The following is a 22,639-nucleotide window of genomic DNA, read 5'->3' as shown; positions in this document are numbered from 1 at the left end:
GGCTGGAATGCATATAGGGACTACTACTCTGTCACCAGAGGGCTTGAATGCCTTGCTTAAAATAATTTTGTGATACACCTAGAACTTAGTATTTTTAGAATTTGGTGTTTTGTGTTGAGAAAGATTCTGAAGTTAAACATTATTGTAGAAGCAGAGCCTGAGACAGGCATTAGGTAACTTTTTTGAGGGACTGCACTTCAGGAAAAACCTGTAAAAGAGGAGTGAAGCAGAGTGGGGAAAGGAAAAATGCTGCGCAGGGATAGAGTCCCAAAGCCTACCAGCCTTGGCCTGATCACAGGGGAAGGGCTCTGGAGCATAAACCACACCACCAACTTGAACTGACATTTTGTCCCTGTATCAGTCTTTGGCTTGGGGGGTAGAGTAACTTCTCGGGTTAGAGCCTCCATTCTCCCTCCTGCAAGGGCAATTTTCTAGGGAAGGGGGCAGCTATGAGCAGCCAACACAGCAGCTGGAGGGTGGATTCACCAGCTGAGTAAAGGGGATCTGGGTAGGGCACCAAGACAGCATCTACCACACCCAGGAAAGACAGCTGGAGTGGATTTGTAAGACCTGCCATTGCCCAGGGGGAGGAATCAGTGACTAAAGCAACAATTTGCCATCCTGGAAAGAGGGTTGGATCTGGAAGTCAACCATCATCATATGAAATATGGTGGAGAGCAGGGTGGACAAGCTCTGAGGTCTCTGGCCAGGACCAGGTAGATAATTTGCAGAATCCAGTGCAAAATGTAAATGCTGGGCCCCTTGTTAAAATACACATATATATACATATATAGGTGTGTATATATATATATTTTTAGAGGGCAACAGCAGAGTATTAAAACAAGCACGGAGTTCTTCTAATCATGAGACCCTGTGTGACCGCACAGGTTGTCCACCCGGGAAGCTGTCCTGTCCCTGGCAGACAGAACTTGCAGGCTTTGAGAGCAAAGAACTGCAGCCCGGGAGCCAGGCCCAGCCACGTGCTGAGGTCGGAGGAGGGCACGTGACCCAGGCCTGGATGCTACGGCAACCAGGACTGAGAGAGTTCGAGCGCAAAGAGGGAATGGGTGAGTAAGCCTGGAAGGAATTACTCTGGGGTCTTGCCCATCCATCTACCCATCTGATTAACCAACTTACTGAATATACCGTGTGTGTTTGTGTGAAAGAGAGATACATAAAGGCTAAAATGGAAGAAAGCTACAAAGCGCTGGAGGACAGGAGTCAGAGAAAGAGGCCCATTGTTGCTGGAGAGGACCGTAGAGGGTCTTGGATGGGAAGCAGGAACTTGTGAAGGGGACCAGGGCGAGATGAGACAAGGCAAGCGCTAGGTCCGGTAGGCCTGGAACGCCAGGGTGAGGATTCTCAACTTTGCGGTAGGGGTGGGGACAGCAGACACCGCACAATTTGAGGGGCGAGTAGTGACACAGTGAGACCTCGGCTTCCAAGGCTGGATCGGGACAAGACGTGGAGAACAGCAAAGGCGGAGACCCGCGGGGTATGCAGCCAATCAGGCCTCCGGAATCCCCAAGCGCAGACAACTTTTCCCAAGGGCTCGACCGGCGGGGGCGTGGCCTCGCGGGATGGGCGTGTCCCTCCCTCGCGAACGGCACGTGCGGCCGCCCCGCCCCCGCAGGAGCCGCGCTACAGCTGCCGGATCGGAGCCCGCCTTCCGAGGGCGCCGGGGCCCGGCTCGGTGCGCAGCTGCAAAGGATCGCTTCCGGGGGGCAGGTCAGCGGAAGTGAGGGCGGTTGGGGCGGGGCGGCCCGCTGTGGTAGGAGGGGCCGTGAGGTGAGTGAGTCCCGGGGCAGGAGTCTGAGGTGAGACTAGGTCAGAAGGTTGCCCGCAGGCGGGAGCGCGGCTTTTGGGCCGGCAGTCGACGCGGCCTAGTGCTGGGCGCTGTGCGAAGCCCGCGGCTCCTGTTCCCGCGCTAGTTCTCGCGGGAGCCGGTGTTGTCTGCCTCGTTTGGCAGAGGGGGGACTGAGTCCCCAAGGGGTAGTTACTCGCCCGAGTCCCCCAGCTTCGGGGGCCGAGCTCCGCTAGAGGCTTCTCCTCTCGGCCGCGCTCCTCGACGGCCCGGGCCGCCGCCTCGCTCCGCCTGGGCCAGCGGCGAGCACTTGGCCGACCTTGGCCTGCGGCCGGCTGTGCGGGGGAGGGGAGGCGCGGCCCCGGCCCGGCCCGCGCGGGCTGTCCGCTCGGCGAAGTTCCGCGGGGCGCCGGCCCGGGGATGAGGGCGGCCACGCTCCGGAGGAGCGCCCGGGTCCGGCGGGCGGCCGGGTCAGCGATCGGGACGGCGGCCTGGAGAGGGGCTGCGGGAGCGCGGCGGCGGGAAGCCTAGCCCGCGCTGCCGGCGAGCGAGGGCGTCTTCAGCCAGTGACAGCCCGGGCGGGGGCTTGAAGGCTGCGTCGCTGTTCCCGTTCGTTCGTGTCTTAACTGAACCGTCGTTTAAGCGCCTGCCATGTACCAGGCGGGCAGTGCTGTGCCTGGGGAGTCCCTGCCCTTGGACAAACAGCACATGACAGTTCCCCAGTTAGCATCGTGAGAACTCCCGAGGAAGTGCGGGGTGGCAGTAAAGGACGTGACTGTCAGGGAGGGGAGGCGATGCTTGAGCTGAGTTCCCGAGAATGGGAAGGAGCTCGGTGAAGAGGGTGCTGGTGGTGGTCAAGCAGAGGAACGGTGTGGGCAGGACCTGAGCTGGTGTGGGGGCTGCGCAGTGTGCAGGGCCCGGTGTGGGCGGGGGGCCGTGCTGGGTTTGGTCCAGACCGGGAGAGAGTGCGCCTGGTGAGGCTGGGCCTGACCGTGGAGGGCCCTGCAGGCTGTGCTGAGGAGGCTAGGTTTTATCCTGTTTCAAACCTAGGAATGGTGTGACTAGCAGTGTGTTCTAGAAAGATTCCTCAGGCTGTTGTGAGAGTTAGAGGCCCGGCTGAGTCTTTGGAGGCAAGTTTGGAGAGGATATGGCTGCAGTGACCTGAGCGAGAAACCAGGGGGGCGCTGTTAGGTGGAGCCTGTGGAGGCGCTGACGTTCGGCACAGAGCCTGCACACGGGGACTCTGATGAAAGGCTGAACTGTGCTGAGAAGTTGGGCCCGTGCAGGAGGCGGCAGGATCTGAACCAGACTCAGGGTGCTTTTGCTGGCATGACCACTGAGTGACCTCAGATGCGTCCCCTCCTCTCTCCAGCTTCCTTTCCTCATAGGTATCACAAAGGGAATGGTAACTCCCCTCCCAGAGGTGAAAGAGACACCCTACAAGGGAGGTTTCCAGAAAGAGCTGCTCTGGTCAGTCCAGTCCGTCGTCCCCTGTTCGGAGCCTGCCCGTTGACTGCCCAGCCACTTCTCACCCGGGCCTTCCCAGCGCTCGTGACTTAAGCCCCAGTTTACCTTTACGCCATGTCCACTCTGCTCTTTACATCTCTCTCACCTTCCTGCCCTGGACCTGTGCTGTTGCTGTTTTTCTTCCCTTCCTACCTCCTCTGAGCTCATCATGGGGCTCTGGGACCAGGGCGCTGAACTGGCTACTTGCCTGGGGTGCCCTTCTTAAGCAGTGATACTCAGCCTCTCCTGGAATTATGTATTCCTGTCCTCTCTCCTAGACCGTGAGTTCCTTGAGAGCATGGCTGTGTCTTACTCCTTCCACAGCCCCTACAGTGCCCAGCACAGGGCCTGGCACAGAGTGGGTATTGTTGGTTTTTGATGAACGAGAGAACGAACGAGCTCATTGACTACATCTGCTCACCATGCAAGGGCAGCTGTGAAGAATCTAGTCAGGAGTGACTTCACCCATCTGTATCATGTTTTAACAGTTCATTAAGCACTTTAAAATCCCGTTTCACTGATTGATCTGTAAGGTAACCTAGAGTGGCGGCTCTTCTTGTCCTCTTTTTACAGATGGAGAAACCAACATTCAGAAAGGTTGAGTGATTTGTCTAGGGCTAGAGAGCCAGTAGGTGGCCGAGCCAGGATAATTTTTGGCTCTCTTCCCTGAGCCTAGTAGACTGAGACTGGCTGGAGCTGGCCGTTCATTCTCCCATTGTCTGCTTTACCTCTGCCTTGCGGGGGCCCCGGAGTGCCAGGCCGAGGGGCACGTGCTGGGCTTTTACATCTCATCTTCAAGGATGAGTGCTGGGCTTGGATGGTACCTATACTTTGGCTTTCCCATGAGCTTTCTAACTACCAGAGGGTTCTGTTTACATGTTTGGAAGTTTTGCCTCAGGAAGCCTAAGGGCCCAGGAAGGCTCCCCCCAGTTGGCCAAGCTCATGTAGCAAGTCTGGAACAGAACCTTTAAGGGTCTAGATTTGGAGAAACCATTGTTGAGTGAGGGCAGCCTCTGGGGCTGGTTTTCTCCCCTGTGAAGTGTCAGAGAAACCTTGGTGTTGGTCATGGCTCTGCAGGGCCTGGTTTCATGGGGCTTGTGTGGTGGCCATTGAGTCCCCATTGTGGGGGTTGTTTCACAGAAGAGAAGTCTGGTGTTCCCTAAGATGGCCTGATATGAAGGAGTCACGCCTCCCACCTCCCCGAGCCCCCAGAGTTGCCCTGTGGCTGCTTGGTCCTTCAAGTTCAGGAGCCGGTTGAAATGTCGGAAATGGAAGCCAATGTGGTAAGGGACATTCCCAGGGCAGGGGTGTGGTGGGGAAGGCTGAGTGCTGGGTCTGCTGCAGTTCGGAGACCCTCTAGTTAATTCTTCCTTTCCCCTGGAGGCCTGGAATTGGAGGGAGGCCACCCTTGCACCCACTCCCCACAGGCAGAACCAGCTATGATCTTGGTGACGTTAAGGAGTCGGCGTGTTTCTGCCTTTCTGTGCAGAGGGAAGGGAGGGAAGCCTGGATGATCCCTACACCGAGCTATCCCCTTCACTGGACCCTCCCAACCTTGACTGCGCCTTGGTAGCAGCAAGTGTACCCTGAGGTGGCTGGCCAAGGTGAAGGCTGGTGACTGGGGAACCTGCCCTCACTCATAATTGAGACTTGACTTACCCAGGGTGCCCTGTCCCTGGGATTGGGGAATTCAGTCTCCCTGCTAAAGGGAATAGGACGGGGACAGTAGTTGGATTCATCTCTGAGGTTGTGGCTGTCCCTGTCTCTGCTCTAGACCATCCCAATCTGGCAAAACAAGCCGCATGGGGCTGCTCGCAGTGTAGTGAGAAGAATCGGGACCAACCTGCCCCTGAAGCCATGTCCCCGGGCGTCCTTTGAGGTGAGTGCGCTGGAAGGGCAGGGAGAGTAGAGACCCAGAGAGTAGGGGAGGATGGTGCTGCTTCTGTACCCCAGACTCCTTAGTGTTGCCAGGCAAGTTGCTTTCTTGGTCACTTTTTCATTTTGTCAAGAAATATTTAAGTGCTTATAATGGACCCTGGTCACTGTGAGTTCCTGATTGTACACAAACCTGTGACCACAACAGTCAGGCTTCCAACTTGCTCATAAATTAATAACCTTGCATCTTTGATGCCTCTGCTAAGCGACTCAGATTGCATCAGGTTCCAGCAATACCGTTTATCAGTGCGGGCTGAAGGCCCTTGCTGAGCCACATCTCCAGACTCGCCATGTCTCTGCTCTGAGGGTTTGCCTGCAACCCTGGCAGGTCCCCCCGCGGGAGACTGAGTGCTGTGTGCGACTCTGAGGTGAACTCTGCTTTTCTCCACCAGCCCTAAGACTTGGCTACTTAGCCACCTATTTTTAGTGTTTCCCTGAGGCCATTACTCCCCATCCTCTTCTTTCTGGCCAAGTCTGGTCACTCCTTTACTGGGCTACCTCTGTGTCTAGGGTGCCTTTAGCGCCAACTCTGCAGCAGAGATTCTTGCCTGGCCCATGTCTCTGAGACCTCCTCCTGCAGTGGAAAGCTAAGTAGCATTTATTAGTCCCAGCTGCCTCCCTCTGAGAACTAATGATTAAGCACCAGCTCCAGGCTAGATGCTTAACGTGTGTGCATTTGAGGAGCTGGGACACAAAAGAAATACTTAAGCTTTCTGCCTACACACAGGAGATAGAAATATATGCCTGAAAAGATGGGGGCCCAGATGGATACAGAAATGAGGAAGCTGAGCTTGTATATCAGGTGCTGCGCTGCAGAGTCTGTGTAGGAGCTGGATCTGGAGTCAGAAGTGGTGTCAGAGTTGGTATGAGAGTCAGGAATAGGGTGGGAAGTGTGTAGGATGGGGTGAGGGGGCTGCCCCATGAGCCAGACTGCTAATTATCAAGAATTGCCCACAGGGCTGGGGCAGGATGTGGCCCTAGCTGCCTCAAGCATCAGCAACAAAAGGGAACACAGCTAAGGAGTGTGAGAGACTCAGTGGAGCTTGCCCCAACACGTGGCTATAACCTCTCCATTCCTTTGGCCAGATACTGCTGGGCAGAGATGATCAAGACCATAGGCACCCACAGAGCAGGAGTAGGCGTGAGTAGTGTTAGTAATACTAGCTACCATTTACTGAATGCATACTATGTGCCAGGCACTGTGCGAAGTACTTTATATATGTTAACTCATTTAATTGCCAATAGCAGAGGAATATTCCGGCTAATGAGGGAGAGCAGCTGGAGGCCCCCCATAAATGACCCATCTTAGCAATAGCTCCTGGGTCAGTGGAGTCCTTGTCTCTGTAACCTTGGAATATCACTTCACTCCTGTAAGACCCAGGTTCCCTGTCTAAAAGCAAGAGCCATAAACTCCTGATCCACCTACCAAACAATTTGTAGCAGAAACATCTGGACTTAACTCATGTATAGGAGAGTTTTTGAGAAATTATCCGTGGATTTCTGTTGTAATTACCTTTACCTTAAATATTATTTAAGGGAATCTTGCTGATTTGTTTTATTTTTTAAATTACCCATGTAAAAATATTAAATTATGGAAAATAAAAAGGAGAAAGGAAAATAAATTACCTATAATCCATGTAGTCTTGACACAAATAATTATTAATGTTTTGGTGTAGTTCTTTTTTTTCATGTTTACCACCCAAAGACTGATTACAATCTGTCAACCTACACATGCACCCTATTAATTCTTTCTCCCTCCTCCCTTCCCCATTCCCCTCTGGTAACCACCAAACTAATCTCTGTTTCTATGTGTTTGTTGTTGTTTTTATCTTCCACTTATGAGTCAAGACATAATAGTATTTGAAATTCTCTGACTTACTTCACATAGCATAATACCCTCAAGGTCTATCCATGTTATCACAACTGGCAAGATTTCATCATTTTTTATGGCCAAGTAGTATTCCATTGTGTATATATACCACATCTTCTTTATCCAATCATCAGTTGATGGGCACTTATGTTGCTGCCAAGTCTAGGCTATTGTGAATAAAGCTGCCATGAATATAGGGGTGCATATATCTTTTCAAATTATTGTTTTTATGTTCTTCGGATAAATACCCAAAAGTGGTAGCTGGGTCCTATGGTAGTTCTATTCTTAATTTTTTGAGGAACTTCCATACTGTTTTCCATAGTGGCTGCACCAGTTTGCACTCCCACCAGCAGTGTACAGGGGTTTCCTTTTCTCCACATCCTCTCCAACACTTGTTATTTCTTGTCTTGTTAATTATAGCCATTCTGATGGCCATGAGGTGATATCTCACTGTAGTTTTGATTTGCATTTCCCTAATAATTAGTGATGTTAAACATCTTTTCATGTGCCTTTTGGCCATGTGTATATCTTGTTTGAAAAGATGTTCAGATCCTTTGCCCATTTTTTAATTGGGTTGTTTGGTTTTTTTGTGGTTGAGTTGTATGAGTGCTTTATATATTTTGGATATTAACCCCTTATCAGATACATGATTTTCAAATATCTTCTTCCAATTGTTGTCTTTTTGTTTTGTTGATGGTTTCCTTTGCTGTGGAGAAGCTTTTTAGTTTGATGTAATCCCATTTGTTTGTTTTTTTCTATTGTTTCCCTTGCCTGGTCAGACATGGTACTTGAAAATATGCTGCTAAGACATTGGTCAAAGAGTGTACTGCCTATGTTTTCTTCTAGAAGTTTCATGGTTTCAGGTCTTACATTCAAGTCTCTAATCCATTTTGAGTTAATTTTTGTTTATGGTGTAAGATAATAGTGTGCTTTCATTCTTTTCTAAGTGGCTGTCCAGTTTTCCCAGCACCATTTATTGACGTGACTTTCCTTTCTCCATTGTATGTTCTTGGCTCCCTTGTCAAAAATTAGCTGTCCATCGATGTGTGGGTTTATTTCTCGGGTCTTGATTCTGTTCCACTGATCTGTGTGTCTGTTTTTTTTTTTAATTTTTTTCCTTTTTCTCCCCAAGGCCCCCCCGGAACATAGTTGTATATTCTTCGTTGTGGGTCCTTCTAGTTGTGGCATGTGGGATGCTGCCTCAGCGTGGTTTGATGAGCAGTGCCATGTCCGTGCCCAGGATTCGAACCAACGAAACACTGGGCCGCCTGCAGCGGAGCGTGCGAACTTAACCACTCGGCCACGGGGCCAGCCCATGTGTCTGTTTTTGTGTCAGTACCATGCTGTTTTGATTGCTATAGCTCTGTAGTATATTTTGAAATCAGGGAGTGTGACACCTCCACCTTTGTTCTTTTTTCTCAGGATTCCTTTGGCTTTTCGAGTCTTTTGTTGTTCCATATAAATTTCAGAATTCTTTTTTCTATATCTGTGAGAAACGTCATTGGGACTTCGATAGGGATTGCATTGAATCTGTAGATTTCTTTAGGAAATATGGACATTTTTACTATGCTAATTCTTCCAATCCATGAGTATAGAATCCTTTCCATTTCTTTGTGTCTTTGATTTCTCTCAACATATTTTATAGTTTTCAGTGTACAAGTCTTTCACCTCCTTAATTTATTCCTGGGGGCCAGCCTGGTGGTGTAGTGGTTAAGTTCGTGTGCTCCACTTTGGTGGCCCAGGGTTCGCAGATTCAGATCCTGGGTGTGGACCTACACACCACTCATCAAGCCATGCTGTGGCAGCGTCCTACATACAAAATAGAGGAAGATTGGCACAGATGTTAGCTCAGGGCCAATCTTCCTCACCAAAATAAAATAAAATAAATTATTCCTAGGTATTTTATTCTTTTTGTTGTGATTATAAATGGGATTGTAGTCTTAATTTCTCTTTCTGCTATTTCCTTGTTAGTATATAGAAATGCAGCTGATTTTCTGTTGATTTTGTGTCTTGTATTCATTTATTATTTCTAATAGTTTTGGTGGATTCTTTAGGGTTTTCTATATATAAAATCATGTCATCTGCAAATAGTGACAGTTTTACTTACTCCTTTCCAATTTGGATCATTTTTATTTCTTTCTCTTGCCCGATTGCTCTGGCTAGGATTATGATCCAATACTGTTAAATAAGAGTGGTGAAAGTGGGCATCCTTGTCTTATTCCTGTTCTTTAAGGGGTAATTTTCAGGTTTTATTTATTTATTTTAGATTAGCACCTGAGCTAACATCTGTTGCCAATCATCATCTTTTTTTTTCCTTCTCCCCAAAGCCCCCCAGTACATAGTTGTATATTCTAGTTGCAGGTCCTTCCAGTTCTGCTATGTGGGACACCACCTCAGCATGTCTCGATGAGCAGTGCTAGGTCCATGCCCAAGATCCAAACCGGTGAAACCCTGGGCCACCGAAGCAGAGCGTGCAAACACAACTACTTGGCCACAGGGCTGGCCCCCTCTGTTTCTTCGTGATTTTGTTTTTGAAAGTTGTATGATTCTAAGAATTTATCCATTTTATCTAGATTATCCAATTTGTTGGCATATAACTTTTCATAGTATTCTCTTACAATCCTTTGTATTTCTGTGGTGTCCATTGTAATTTCTCCTCTTTCATTTCTGGTTTTATGTGAGCCTTCTTGCTTTTTTTCTTGGTGAGTCTAGCTAAAGGTTTGTCAAATTTTGTTTGTACTTTCAAAGAACCAGCTCTTTGTGTCAGTGATTTTTCTTTTTCTTTTTAAGTCTATTTGATTTATTTCTGCTCTGATTTTTATTATTTCCTTCCTTCTACTGATTTTTGGCTTTGTTCTTTTTCTAGTTCCTTTAGGTGTACTCTTAGATTATTTAGGTTTTTTTTGTTTCTTCAGGTAGGCCTGTATTGGTATAAACTTCTCTCTTAATACCACTTTTGCTATGTCCCATAAATTTTGGTATGTCATATTTTCATTTTCATTTGTCTCCAGGTATGTTTTATTTCTCCTTTGATTTCTTCATTGATCCAGTAGTTGTTAAGTAGCATTTTGTTTAATCTCCACATATTTGTGGCTTTTCTGGTTTTCTTCTTGTACTTGATTTTCTAGTTTCATACCATTGTGGTCAGAAAAGATGCTTGGTATTATTTCAGTCTTCTTAAATTTATTGAGACTTGTTTTGTGGTCTAATATGTGATCTGTCCTGGAGAATGTTCCACGTGTATTTGAAAAGAATGTGTATTCTGCAGGTTTTGGATGGAATGTTCTGTATGTATTTACTAAGTCCACCTGGTCAAACGTGTCATGTTAGGCCAGTGTTTCCTTATTGATCTTCTGTTTGGATGATCCATCCACTGACGTAAGTGGAGTGTTAAAGTCCTCTACTATTGTTGTGTTATTGTCAATTTCTCCTTTTATGTCTGTTAATAATTACTTTATATATTTAGGTGTTCTTATGTTGGGTGCGTAGATATTTACAAATGTTATGTCCTCCTGTTGGATTGTTCCCTTTATCATTATGTGGCCTTCTTTGTCTCTTGTTACAGTTTTTGTTTTAAAGTCTATTTTGTCTAAGTATTGCTACCCCAGCTTTCTTTTCATTTCTATTTGCATGGAGTATCTTTTTCTATCCCTTCACTTCCAGTTGGTGTTTTTAGGTCCAAAGTGTGTTGCTTGTATGCAGCTTATATATGGGTCTTGTTTTTTCATCCATTCAGCCACATGATGTCTTTTGATTGGAGCATTTAGTTCACTGACATTTAAAATGGCTTTTGATAAGTGTGTACCTAATGCCATCTTATTACTTTTTTTTGGTTGTTTTAGTAGTTCTTCTATGTTCCTTTCTTTTTCTCTTGCTCACTTCCCTTGTGGTTTGATGGCTTTCTTTAGCATTATGTTTGGGTTCCTTTCTCTTTATTTTTTGTGTATTTACTATAGGTTTCTGGTTTATAATTACCATGAGGTTCATATATAATAACCTATATAAACAGCAATCTGTGTTGATGGTCTCTTCACTTTGACCGCTTACTAAAAGCCCTACACTTTTACTCCCCTCTCTCCACATTTTATGTTTTTGATATCATATTTAACCTCTTTGTGTGTATATATCCCTTTAAGCTCTTATCATGGAGATAGATATTTTTAGTACTTTTGTCTTTTGACCTTCATACTAGCTTCATACCTATAGGTGGCTCATTCATTACCTTTACTGTATATTTGCCTTTACCAGTGATTTTTTTTTCTTTGATAATTTTCTTATTCCTATTTGTGGTCTTCTCTTTTCTACTTAAATAAGTCCCTTTAACATTTCTTGTAAGGCCTGTTTAGTGGCAATAAACTCCTGTAGTTTTTGTTTGTCTGGAAAATTTTCTTTCCTTCCATTCTGAATGATAAGCTTGCCGAGTAGGGGATTCTTGGCGGTAGGATTTTTCCTTTCAGCACTTTGAATATATCATGCCACTCCCTTCTAGCTTGTAAGATTTCTGCTGAGAAGTCAGCTTATAGCCTTATGGGGCTTCCTACTAAGTAACTTGTTGCCTTTCTCTCACAGCTTTAGGATTCTCTCCTTATTTAATTCTTGACATTTTAATTATAATGTGTCTTAATGTGAGCCTCTCTGGAATCATCTTGTTTGGTGTGCTCTTTGCTTCCTGTACCTGGATGTCTGTTTCCTTCCTCAGGTTAGGAGAGTTTTCAGCTGTTATTTCTTCAGATAGGTTCTCTGCCTCTTTGTCTCTCTCTTCCCTTTCTGGGACACCTATAATACGGATGTTAGTATGCTTGATGTTGTCCCAGAGGGCCCTTAGACTGTCCTCATTATTTTTAATTGTTTTTTCTGTTCAGCTTGGGTGATTTCCTCTATCATCTAGATCTCTGATCCTTTCTTTTGTGTCATCTGCTGTTTTGTGTCTCTGCTGTTGATTCCCTCTAGTGAATTTTTCATTTCCATTATTATATTCAGTTCTGGTTGGTTCTTTATATTTTCCAATTCTTTGTTGAAGTTCTTTTCCATCTTTTACTAGATGCATGTTTTTTGCTTTGTTCTAATCATGGTCAGCATATGATTGAATTCTCCTGATTTTTCATTTAACATAGTGTCACTAAGCCTCCCTGTTCCCTGGTTGTTGTTTATTTGGGTTGAGGGGCTATTTTAAGGAATTCTACTATAATTCCTTTTGTATAATTAATCATGTCTTTTTATTTACATCTAAAATATTCAAATTATCAAGTTTGCTGTTAGATCCCAATTAGCTACAAAGGTGTTGTAAAGAGCTAGCCAGGAGAAACTGCCTGTTGATGTAATGGATTGTTGATGTCCTCGCACCTGTATTCTCACAACCAGAGGGCAAGACACTCTTAGACAGTGGCCATCTCTGTTAAAAGGTAACTCTAGCCAGTCCCACTGAAGACCCCTTTGCTCTAGCCAGGGGTCAGCAAACTTTTTCTTTAAAGGGCCAGATAGTAAATATTGTAGGCTGTGGACTATAACAGTCTCTATGCCAACTACTCACTTCTGCAATTGTAGCTTAAAAGCAACCACAGATAATACATAAATGAATGGGTGTAACTGTTTCCCAGTAAAACTTTATGTATAAAAACAGGCCCATCCCTGCTCTAGGCCACCATGTTGTGCTTGGAGGATATAACAGCCTCATAATTGGTCTCTTCAACCTCCCATCCATGTTTCACACAGCAGCAGAGTAATCTTTTAAAACCTAAAATCGGATCCCTACTTAAAATCTTCAGTGGTTCATTATTGGTCTTAGAATCAAAGCTCCTAATTCACTTTCTAACCTCTTGCATTCCCCCCTCATCCACTGTTCCAGCCATGCTCAATTATGCTCTCACAAACTCTCTTGCTTCTGGCCTCTTATTCAAGCTATTTCCAAACATTTCAGAACCCTCTTCTCCCCCAGCCTTCCTGACCCCCAGTGCTGGATTAGGTGCCCCTCCTTTGTATTTTGCAGTCTCTCATTATCTCACCATCATGTCAGTAAATGTTTGTTGATGAATTTTGCTTCTCTATAGACCCTGCCCAACATCTCTGACCTGTGTCTAAGGGATGTGCCCCCAGTCCCTACTCTGGCTGACATCGCCTGGATTGCTGCAGATGAAGAGGAGACATATGCCCGAGTCAGGTACTGAGGCAACAGCTGGTCTGCTGGAGAATGGGAAGCTTCTTCCTAGATGAGATGGTAGACAGCAAGGAGAGTGCTTGTAAGAGACTGAGGGCAGTAGGAATGAGAGCTGTGGGCTCAGAGTGGGAGCAGGACCTGGCTGTGTTACTCTGGTAGGAGTGGATGAAGGAATTTTAGAAGGGGTGCAGTGGCCAGCTGTGTCTGACTGATATACTTGTCTTTCCCGGGTCCAGAAGCGATACGCGCCCCCTGAGGCACACCTGGAAGCCCAGCCCTCTGATTGTCATGCAGCGCAATGCCTCAGTGCCCAACCTGCGTGGGTCCGAGGAGAGGCTACTGGCCTTGAAGAAGCCAGCCTTGCCAGCCCTAAGCCGCACCACAGAGCTGCAAGATGAGCTGAGCCACCTACGCAGCCAGATTGCTAAAATAGTGGCAGGTGATGCAGGTAGGAGCCCCTAAACCAAGGCCAGAATATAACCGGTGATTCCTTTTCCCCTGGCTTTTGGACAGGATAGGGGTAAGGAAATGATGGTCCCTGGTTCAGGTGGACTCAGGCCCAGGGTTCTGGGGTTGCCCTGAGGCCTGTCTAGCCTGTAGTATTCCTTGGATAGTTTCCATCAGCCATTTTGGGCTGACAGGTTTGGTTAAGAACAAAATCTTCGCATAACCTATGATCCCAGGCAGATTTCCTCCCTTGGCCACAAAAACCACCACCCTCCTCCAAGTGTCTTTAAGATCAGTCTTCCATGAGCCCTAAGCAGCTTTCTTTTTCAACATGAGAAATAAGCATTTCCCACCACTAAGAGACTTATCCCCTTTAAGCACCAATCTTCCCCTTCCTTATCCTATCTACCAGAGACCACCTCTCCATCCGTCTGCCTTTCTGTCTGCAGTTAAGGCAGAACCACTGGAAATGAACAGGAGTCTGCCTTGGCCAGCGGCATGAAACACCGACAGGTGGCTCTCTCCCAGATACTCAGGGCTTATCCTCATATTCCTCCCATCCTCATTCTTTTGTTCCTCGTTAACTCAAAGTCATAGCTTCCAAACGTAATCAGTTGGTAGAACACATGAAAATCATGGTGTTCTCTTTGAAAGCTTCACCTACTTAATTCTGTCATATGGCAGTTTTATAGAGGACTTGCACTTGAATTTTCCATTTATGTTTATTGCCTACTTTTTTGTCATCTAAGAGACAAGTGGAAGTAGTTTGTGAAAAATCAGTGTTTCTTAGAAACTTAGAAAATTCTCTTCATTAAAATTTGGGGAACTAGGAGGATGGTCACCATTCTATTTTTGCTGCAGAATGCTTCTTCCAGTCACAGATAGCATTCAAAGGAGCAGAGTCAGAAGCACTAGTCCAGTTAGAGAAAAGGACAAATTCAGGTCTTGGTTCTGTCACTGTTGCTTCAGTCTAAACTCCACAGCCCACTGCAAAATGAGAGCTTTTAGGAGCCAAAGCCTTTATGGGGTGAGTTTTTCTGCCCTCCTGGAATACCGGAAGAACCCAGTGCTTCTGCGTCTTCTTGAGATCCTGAGAGGGGAGGGTAGTGGAGGAACCTTCCACTGGGTTAGATGGCATCCTGAGCTCTCCTAGGATGTCATGGTATCAGCCCAGGAAATGAATGTTTGTAGGCAGTGCTTGTGAGGAGAAGATATTACTGCTGTATTCTAGCCCCAGTGTCCATCCATGCCTATTGTTTTCTCTTTCAGCTTCGGCATCATTAACGCCAGATTTCTTATCTCCAGGAAGTTCAAATGTCTCTTCTCCCTTACCTTGTTTTGGATCCTCATTCCACTCTACAACTTCCTTTGTCATTAGTGACATCACTGAGGAGAACGAGGTAGAGGTCCCTGAGCTTCCATCAGTCCCCCTGCTTTGTTCTGCCAGCCCTGAATGTTGCAAACCAGAACACAAAGCTACCTGCAGCTCGTCTGAGGAGGATGACTGTGTCTCTCTGTCCAAGGCCAGCAGCTTTGCAGATATGATGGGGATCCTGAAGGACTTTCACCGCATGAAACAGAGCCAAGATCTGTAAGTATCTGATAATGAGCTCTAGTGATCTATTTACTGTTTAAGTCACCCATGGCCATTGATCTAATAGAAAGGACTTAGATAGTAAGTCCTCAGTAGTAGCGATGTTACTTTATTCACAAAGCCTGCTAAGGCCTGGGGCCCCAGTTTGTGGAAAAAGCAAGATTTCACATTTGGTTGGGGTGATCTAACCCAACCAAATGTGAGACTAGTAGAGATTTTACAAGAAGGCTCATCTAATCCAACTTCTGTCCCCTGGTGGGGCCTTACCACTTCAGTTCTCATACTGGTAGTGACAGTGTCCCCATGCCCCACCCATCAAAGTGGGGTTGCATAATACTCAAATTGGTAGACTTTTCTGGTGGAAGGAGAATTTCATAAAGTGAGGGATTCTGCATTAAAATATAGTTATCCATTATGCAAACCAATCTTGCAGATTCAGAGATTTGAGAACAAGGTTTTTGAGATTCATAGGTCGTTCTTAAACCTGGCTGCCCTTCAGATTTCTCAGATTTGTTAAAAATATACCTTAAGGGGCCGACCCCATGGCCGAGTGGTTAAGTTTGCATGCTCCGCTTCAGCGGCCCAGGGTTTCACTGGTTCAGATCCTGGGCATGGACCTAGTACCACTCATCAAGCCCTGCTGAGGTGGCATCTCACATAACAGAACCAGAAGGACCTACAACTAAAATATACACCTATGTACTGGGGGGCTTTGAGGAGAAGGAAAAAAAAGAAGACTGGCAACAGATGTTAGCTCAGGTGCCAATCTAGGGAAAAAAAATACACCTTAAGCTTGCTAAAGCAGAACCCCCCCAAGGAGTGGAGCTCAAGGTGTTTCTGATGGAATCAGGAGGAAATCTGGGAAATACCTACGTCGACAAACTCATCTAGCAGAGAAGCCCTAGAGCTCCCGCAGGAGGAGGTGTTTCTCTGAGTGTGGTCTGAGCACCTGCATGGGATGCACTAGAGGCGCTTGTTCAAGTGCAGGTTCCTGGGCACTGAAACATTGGTTTGACATCCAGACCGCCAGAGGCCAGGGTGTGTAGCTGTATTTGTTAATGCAGATAAAAAGGCTTTTTGTGGGGTTGGAAGGTGAGGTCTCTCTACTGAGCTGATGAAATTCCTGTTGAAGTTTCCTCACGTAGTGCAAGGATCCCTTTGTGTCTCTGGCCCCACTTCCCTCTGACAACAAGACAAGGCTAGGTGATTCCCCATCACTTCTTCCTGGTAGTCGATCCTTAGGGGAAGTCACTTTTACCCTCCCTCTCTGGCCCTAGCCAGGTTGGTCAAACTGACCGGCAGTTCTTTCCCACATTCCCAAATTCAGCTGCTGCTGCTGCTTTTGGGCTGCCCTGAGCGGTTTTCTTTGGTCAGTGTTTTAGAGATTGACTCTTAAACTTTCTTTTATACTTGCTTCTTGTACCATATTAGATCCAAGCCCCTCCTTCTACTCATGTCCTGGGATCTTTTCTCCCTTGTTAATAGAAGGAGCTGGGTTGATGACTAAGAATGGGAAAGTAGCCCCGTCAGCAAAGGTTCAGAAATGTGACAGATTGAAGGCAGTTCCTCTTGTTTTTGCTTTCAAGGTTTAACAATCAATCTTGGCTCTTATATATAGCCTAATGACCAGTAAATATGTATGTAAGTCCACTAGAATTTCATGCAACTATTTTCCAAGTATCTAGGACAGTCTTTTATGATCTATCAGGTAATTTCAACCTACCCCAATCTAGGGTTTCTTTTGTTCCCACAGGTCCCTTATGATGTGGACATTTTACTATAAATTCTAGATCTCTTATAAAAAAATCTCACAGCTTCCCTGATGGGGAGACAGAGCAGTAGGAAATCCTTAGCACACCTTTTCACCAGAACTAATAAAGGTCAGAGTAGCCAAGAGTCATTGGTCACTTCCACTGCTGACCTGGGGATATGCTACCAGGAAAAGACAGCACCAGAATGTGGGAGCAGAAGCTTAATCACTCCAGGCCAACTCTTCACTGGTTGATGGTCCTTTACTTTGCCCACATTTCTTATAGCCATTTGAGGAAATAGTAAAGCATTCTAGTTAAGAAATGAGATCTGCTATCAGCTAGCTTGGTTTTAGACTCTGGATTCACCACTTACTGGCTGAGTGATTAGTGACTTTGGGCAAATTATATAACCTTTCTGTGCTTTAGTTTCCTCATTTGTAAAAGAGGATTGTAATAGCACCTACCCCATAAGATTCTGAGGATTGAGATTGTATTCAAAGACACGGAACACTGCCCAGGACAGAGTAAATACTCAATAAATATAAGCTATTATTCTATCTCTAGGAATCGGAGTTTATTGAAGGAGGAAGACCCTGCGGTCCTTATCTCTGAGGTTCTAAGAAGGAAGTTTGCTCTGAAGGAAGAAGATATCAGTAGAAAAGGAAACTGACAGCACTCAGCTCTGCAAACTCAGTCTCATGCTCCTGGAATTCCTTCAATAGCTGCCTTCCTCACCGCAGATGTTTCTGCCTCTCAATTAGAAACCTTCTGCAACGGTCTTGCCGAAAGCTAGAGCTTGGACTGAGAGAGAAGAGCTGGATTATATGTTTCCCATACTTCAAACCTTAGCAGAAGCTAAGGCTGTTTTTAGCTGAGACACTTGTTACAGGTAAAAATGTAGGTTGGAATGCATCAGTCTAAAGGGTGAGATAGAAGTTTCTGGTTTTTCCTTGCTCTTGTGTGAAAATAGGTCCTAAATGAATGACTTACTTCACTGCATTAGGTCCCATCACTGGTCTCACCAGACACTTTGTGCCCAGCTGTCACTCACTCTCAGCAGCTTCCTTGCGGTAGAGCAGGGCTGAGGGGAGGGGGCTATACATGTTTATGTACATGTTCACAGGGCAGGGAAAAATCTTATGCTGCTCCCTCATAAACTGACACCATTGCCCAGCAATCACCCTCTCCCCTATCCCTGTCCAACACCTAGATGTAGAGGTTGGGCCACTGGACCAGCTAACACTTGGGCTGCTGCTGGGAGGCCTGGGCTGTTTTTTTCCTAAATATATTTTGTAATACTGTACAACCAAATCTACCCTCTAAGGCCTTGGGCCTCATCAGTTCTACTGATTGAAAACTCTTTCTCTTCCATGGACTTTAGTTTAAGCCCAGTAGGAAAGAGAAATGGAGGGGGGAAAGAGTACCATCCTTCTTCCAGGCCCTTAACTACTCCTTTGCATTGGGCCAAGGTTTGTACCTGCCACACCATGCATGACTCAGATGCCTTCAGATCCCTTTCTCTATGGTATGTATCCTGTGTGTGTTTGGGTTGAAGCACTATCTAATATTAAAGGAAGGATTTGGAGAGATAGTGCATTTGCTGTGTCCATCTCTGAGTTGTGATCACCTTTTTAAGGTATGTGAACTTTTGTAAACGGACTCCTACAAGGTCCTGCTTTAATAATAGAAAACTTCCCTGAGGAGCCTCTTGTCCCTTTCTGTAGAGATTCTACCCTAAGCTCTTAAAGCAGTTCCATATTATAAGTTGCAAGCTTGCCCCCGGAGACTGTTTACACCTTTTAGATACCACACCTGCAACATGGAAATCTGCCACCTGGTGGATAGCATCTTGGGTAGAACACAAGTCAAATTAGACTCCTGTTCAGATCAGACCTATGGCAATGACAGAGCATATACTATTAAAAAGTTGCTGTTTCAAAAATAAAATTGGTAATGTTTTAATTACCATCAGAGCCAGCTTTGTAAACAGTCATTTATTTGGACTCATAGTTTTTACAAAGGGAGTTCTCTCCCACCTTGTAGTAGAAGAGTGATACAGTCACATCTAGATTATTATATAGCTCAGGCTTTTTTAGGGAGAGATGTTTAAACATAGAGTATATAACTTTAAAATGCTGTAAAGTTACCACAAAAATAAAATAACAAAAAAGAAATAAAACTACTATCATTCTAGCTATCTCTCTATCCCCCCTGCTCTGGTACACCTGGGTCAGGGAGATTTGCCTTATCACTCAAAACAGTGTCAGGAGGGGCTGTCCCCGTGGCCGAGTGGTTACGTTCGCGCGCTCCGCTGCAGGCGGCCCAGTGTTTCGTTGGTTCGAATCCTGGGCGCGGACATGGCACTGCTCATCAAACCACGCTGAGGCAGCGTCCCACATGCCACAACTAGAAGGACCCACAATGAAGAATATACAACTATGTACCGGGGGGCTTTGGGGAGAAAAAGGAAAAAAAAGAAAATCTTTAAAAAAAAAACCAAAACACCAGTTTATAAAAAACAAAACAAAAAAGTGTCAGGAATAACAGTCCCAAGCTTAGGTTGAGTGAGTATGACTACAGCCAGAGATTAAAAGAACACACATCCGTAAGAAGCAATGTCCCAGTCAGGCATCTGAAAGGGCAAAGAGGTGGCTCTGTGCAAGCTGAGTAACAGTCTCTTTGGTGGAGGGATAAGTACCTGCCCTGCCCCCTCACTGCTCCTGACTGACACAGGGAATTTACGAGCCACCTCTTCCTTAGGGACAGGCACAATACCAATCATACTGTCTCAAGTGGCACCACCTGCTCTATTTACACAAAGAAAATGCTCAATAATTAACAGCTTCATCCAATGCCTCCATCCTACCCAAACATAACCCACTCCACCCCACCCCCCGCAGGATATTTTCCTATATCTCTCTCGTTTCAAAGTACTTTTAGAACCAAACCCATCTAGACTTAGTGCCTGATAACTTGATTACCTTCAGAGTCCTGGGTAAAGAGTACATCAGGCTGCAGATTTAACTGAGTGGGCCCATCCTGGCACTGAGCCCAAGTGCTGTTAGGAAACCACCCTAAGCTCTGATTCCTGTTGTTGGTTACGTCTCGGAAAGGAGCTCTTGAGTTGTGGGCAATAACCCGCTGGCCCTGAGAATCCTCAGTGAAAAGCTGGCTGCAGGAGTCCTTGTCATTGTTTTCACTGTCCCAAGAAAACACAGGAACAGGACAAGGGCTTTGTTTCACTGACTCTGTGTTTTCTTCACTCCAGAAATCCCTACTGTGTTCCTTGGCAGACACCTTCTCAAATTTAGTCTTGTGCAAGGGCTGATGGCCCTTGCCCCCAGGTGGTTTACTATGTCTCTCCACAGCCTGACAGTTCTTTTTCTTAGGTCCATGAAGCCATTCCTTTTTCCAGGAAGAATCCTTCACGCCCTCCTTTTGGCCCAGCAAGCAAGAACTTTCCAAGTCCTGAGTGAAGGAACAAGCCAGGGAGTCTTTACTCTCTCCAGCGCAGACTGAGGTGTCAGGCTGGAACAAAGACAGGACAGTCAAGAATGGGGTTCCTGTTCTGTGGTGGGCAGAAGGCTGGAGGGACTGAGGACAAAGTCCAGCTTCCTGGATGTCTGCAGGGGTTGAAGTGGCTAAAGGGGGTGCCATGCAATCATCCACCAAGCCCTGGGTCGGATGTCCTTGCTGGGTTGTGTCTTTCTTAGATTCTTTGTTGGTCTGACTCTGTACGTGAGATGAAACACTCCTCTGGTCACTGTTTGTCTTTCCTAGTAAAATAGACATGAAAAAATACTGTTCTGCAGGGGAACTCTGCCACGAGCAGGATTTGGTTGGCTTTTTCTGAGATCAGTATCAGCTACTATCACTACATAGTACAGGGGTCTTAGACTCTTCACATACCTCTGTAGCTGATCTTCCTGCTTTCAGTCTCTCTATTCTCTCCTGAATGATCTTTCTAAAACACAGATTTTATATTCCCCTACTCAAATATATAGATGTTTCACATGACCTACCTATTAAGTCAAACATGTCATATAATCAGACCACGGCCTACTTTTCCCCCTGAGTTTTCATACGTGGGATTTGTTTAACATAGGGCACATCAGTTTTGCTTTTTTTTTTTAATTTAATGTGGTTTCTGCTAAATAGTGATCCTGGCCAAATATTACTCCTGGATATTATCCTTTGAGAAACATGCTCAATACACACTATTTTTGTAAGGTCTCAAAGATCACATTAACCATTCAACTCTGAAAAACCTGCTGGTGACAGTGTGAAGAATGTAGGTTCCCCACTCCCCAAACACTGCATGGTAGAGAGAGAGTAAAGATACAATTAGATGCTAAGTCAACCAGTAGGAAGGACAATAATTAAAAACAACTATGATTATCCACCCTGTCCATGTGATCAGGCGTGAAATGGATCCCGTTCTGCCTTACGGACAAATGACATGGAATTCCCACTCCCCCCCACCCCAAATTATACTAAGAACTAATTACAAACAAAGCTGAATGACTGATTTCCCCTTTCCTTCTCCAAGAATTATACTACAGAACCTATGATTTGTGAAAGGGTTCTCAATTTTGCCTAAGAATTAAATGCAGACTATAGAATATACCAGAATTTTAAAATGGAAAGTGTTTTTAAAAAATATCTGCCCTAGTTACTTAAAGCAAAAAGGTGTCTAAGTTTTTGTTTGGAGTAGGGAGAGTGCATTTTGAAGGCTGATGCAAAACAATCCTAGGAATCACACCAAGAGTTACTCTCTTCCCAGTACCCTCCACTTGGCAGGAACTCTGCTCTCTAAGCCCCAGCCTACTCTGAGGCAGCCTATCCCCTGAGGAGGAACATGCAAGCAAGGAACTGCGAAAGGATGAGACACAAGCTAACTTTATGCCAATCTTTCTAAGAAAAGGCATCTTTGAACCTTGGCTAATTTGAGGAGCTTCATACAGAAATATCAATTAATCTTATACAGACTACTCATTGTTACCAATCCAAGACATATACCTAACTAATGCAGATCAGCTCCCTTAGGCACCCCCAACTCCCAAGTATACCTTTCCTCACTGCTCTGTCAGGGAATAAAAATATTTAATATTAGACTAAGAAAAACAGAACCAGGAAAGTATGTTTGGAAAAGCATGTACAGTATACATTGCTTTTCAAAAGGCAATGATTTGTGTTTTATAACCTCTTCTAACAGGTCAGCTAAGTTTAACACAACACACTGCTGTCACCACTTATAAATATTCCAGCATGGAAAAATGCACACACTCCTTTACGATCCCTGGGCGCTCCCAGATGGATCACCATACCTGGCTGCAAGGTGAAGAATGAAGCAATGCTGGTCTGCCGAACGCCTGCAGGTGGAGTTCTTCTTTGAGTAAAAGAAATCTTAACCTTTCTCTCTCCAGGAAAGAGTGTTGGCATTTTGGTGCTTGGCTTGATTAAGTGTGTCTGAGAAGTGGGGAGAAAAAGAATAATAGAACCTATTAATATCAGTACAGCTGCCAGACGAGAGAGATTCCATAAACACCAGTGACCCTCTTGGAACCACACTGGGCCC

General features: G+C 45.7%; 2 protein-coding genes across 5 annotated transcripts in view; one reads left to right on the top strand and one right to left on the bottom strand.

The window, feature by feature from the left end:
* The first annotated feature begins 974 nt into the window (after positions 1–974).
* MTFR1L (mitochondrial fission regulator 1 like) lies at positions 975–19,034 on the top strand. 4 transcript variants are annotated; one of them, XM_070610661.1, is made up of 7 exons: positions 975–1,067; positions 4,451–4,593; positions 5,085–5,189; positions 13,163–13,272; positions 13,506–13,717; positions 14,986–15,307; positions 17,626–19,034. In XM_070610661.1, exons 2-7 carry the CDS (start codon positions 4,570–4,572, stop codon positions 17,729–17,731), a joined length of 879 nt encoding a protein of 292 aa, XP_070466762.1. In that variant the 5' UTR covers positions 975–1,067; positions 4,451–4,569; the 3' UTR covers positions 17,732–19,034. The 4 variants fall into 4 exon arrangements, with proteins under 4 accessions (XP_070466762.1, XP_070466763.1, XP_008527281.1 ...); XM_070610662.1 differs by lacking the exon at positions 975–1,067 and adding an exon at positions 1,521–1,728; XM_008529059.2 differs by lacking the exon at positions 975–1,067 and adding an exon at positions 1,624–1,788.
* Positions 17,674–22,639, bottom strand: part of AUNIP (aurora kinase A and ninein interacting protein) — a 30,362-nt gene continuing 25,396 nt past the window's right edge. The window contains 4 exon segments of the mRNA XM_008529056.2: positions 17,674–17,848; positions 17,851–17,862; positions 20,043–20,837; positions 22,389–22,530. Of these exon segments, the coding sequence (XP_008527278.2) occupies positions 17,793–17,848; positions 17,851–17,862; positions 20,043–20,837; positions 22,389–22,530 (1,005 nt within the window). The 3' untranslated portion in view covers positions 17,674–17,792.

The sequence above is a fragment of the Equus przewalskii genome, chromosome 2, assembly GCF_037783145.1.
Source record: "Equus przewalskii isolate Varuska chromosome 2, EquPr2, whole genome shotgun sequence".
In the NCBI taxonomy this organism is placed as follows: Eukaryota; Metazoa; Chordata; class Mammalia; order Perissodactyla; family Equidae; genus Equus; species Equus przewalskii.
The sequence above is the reverse complement of the archived record's forward strand: the minus strand, read 5'-3'. Positions and strand labels throughout refer to the sequence as shown.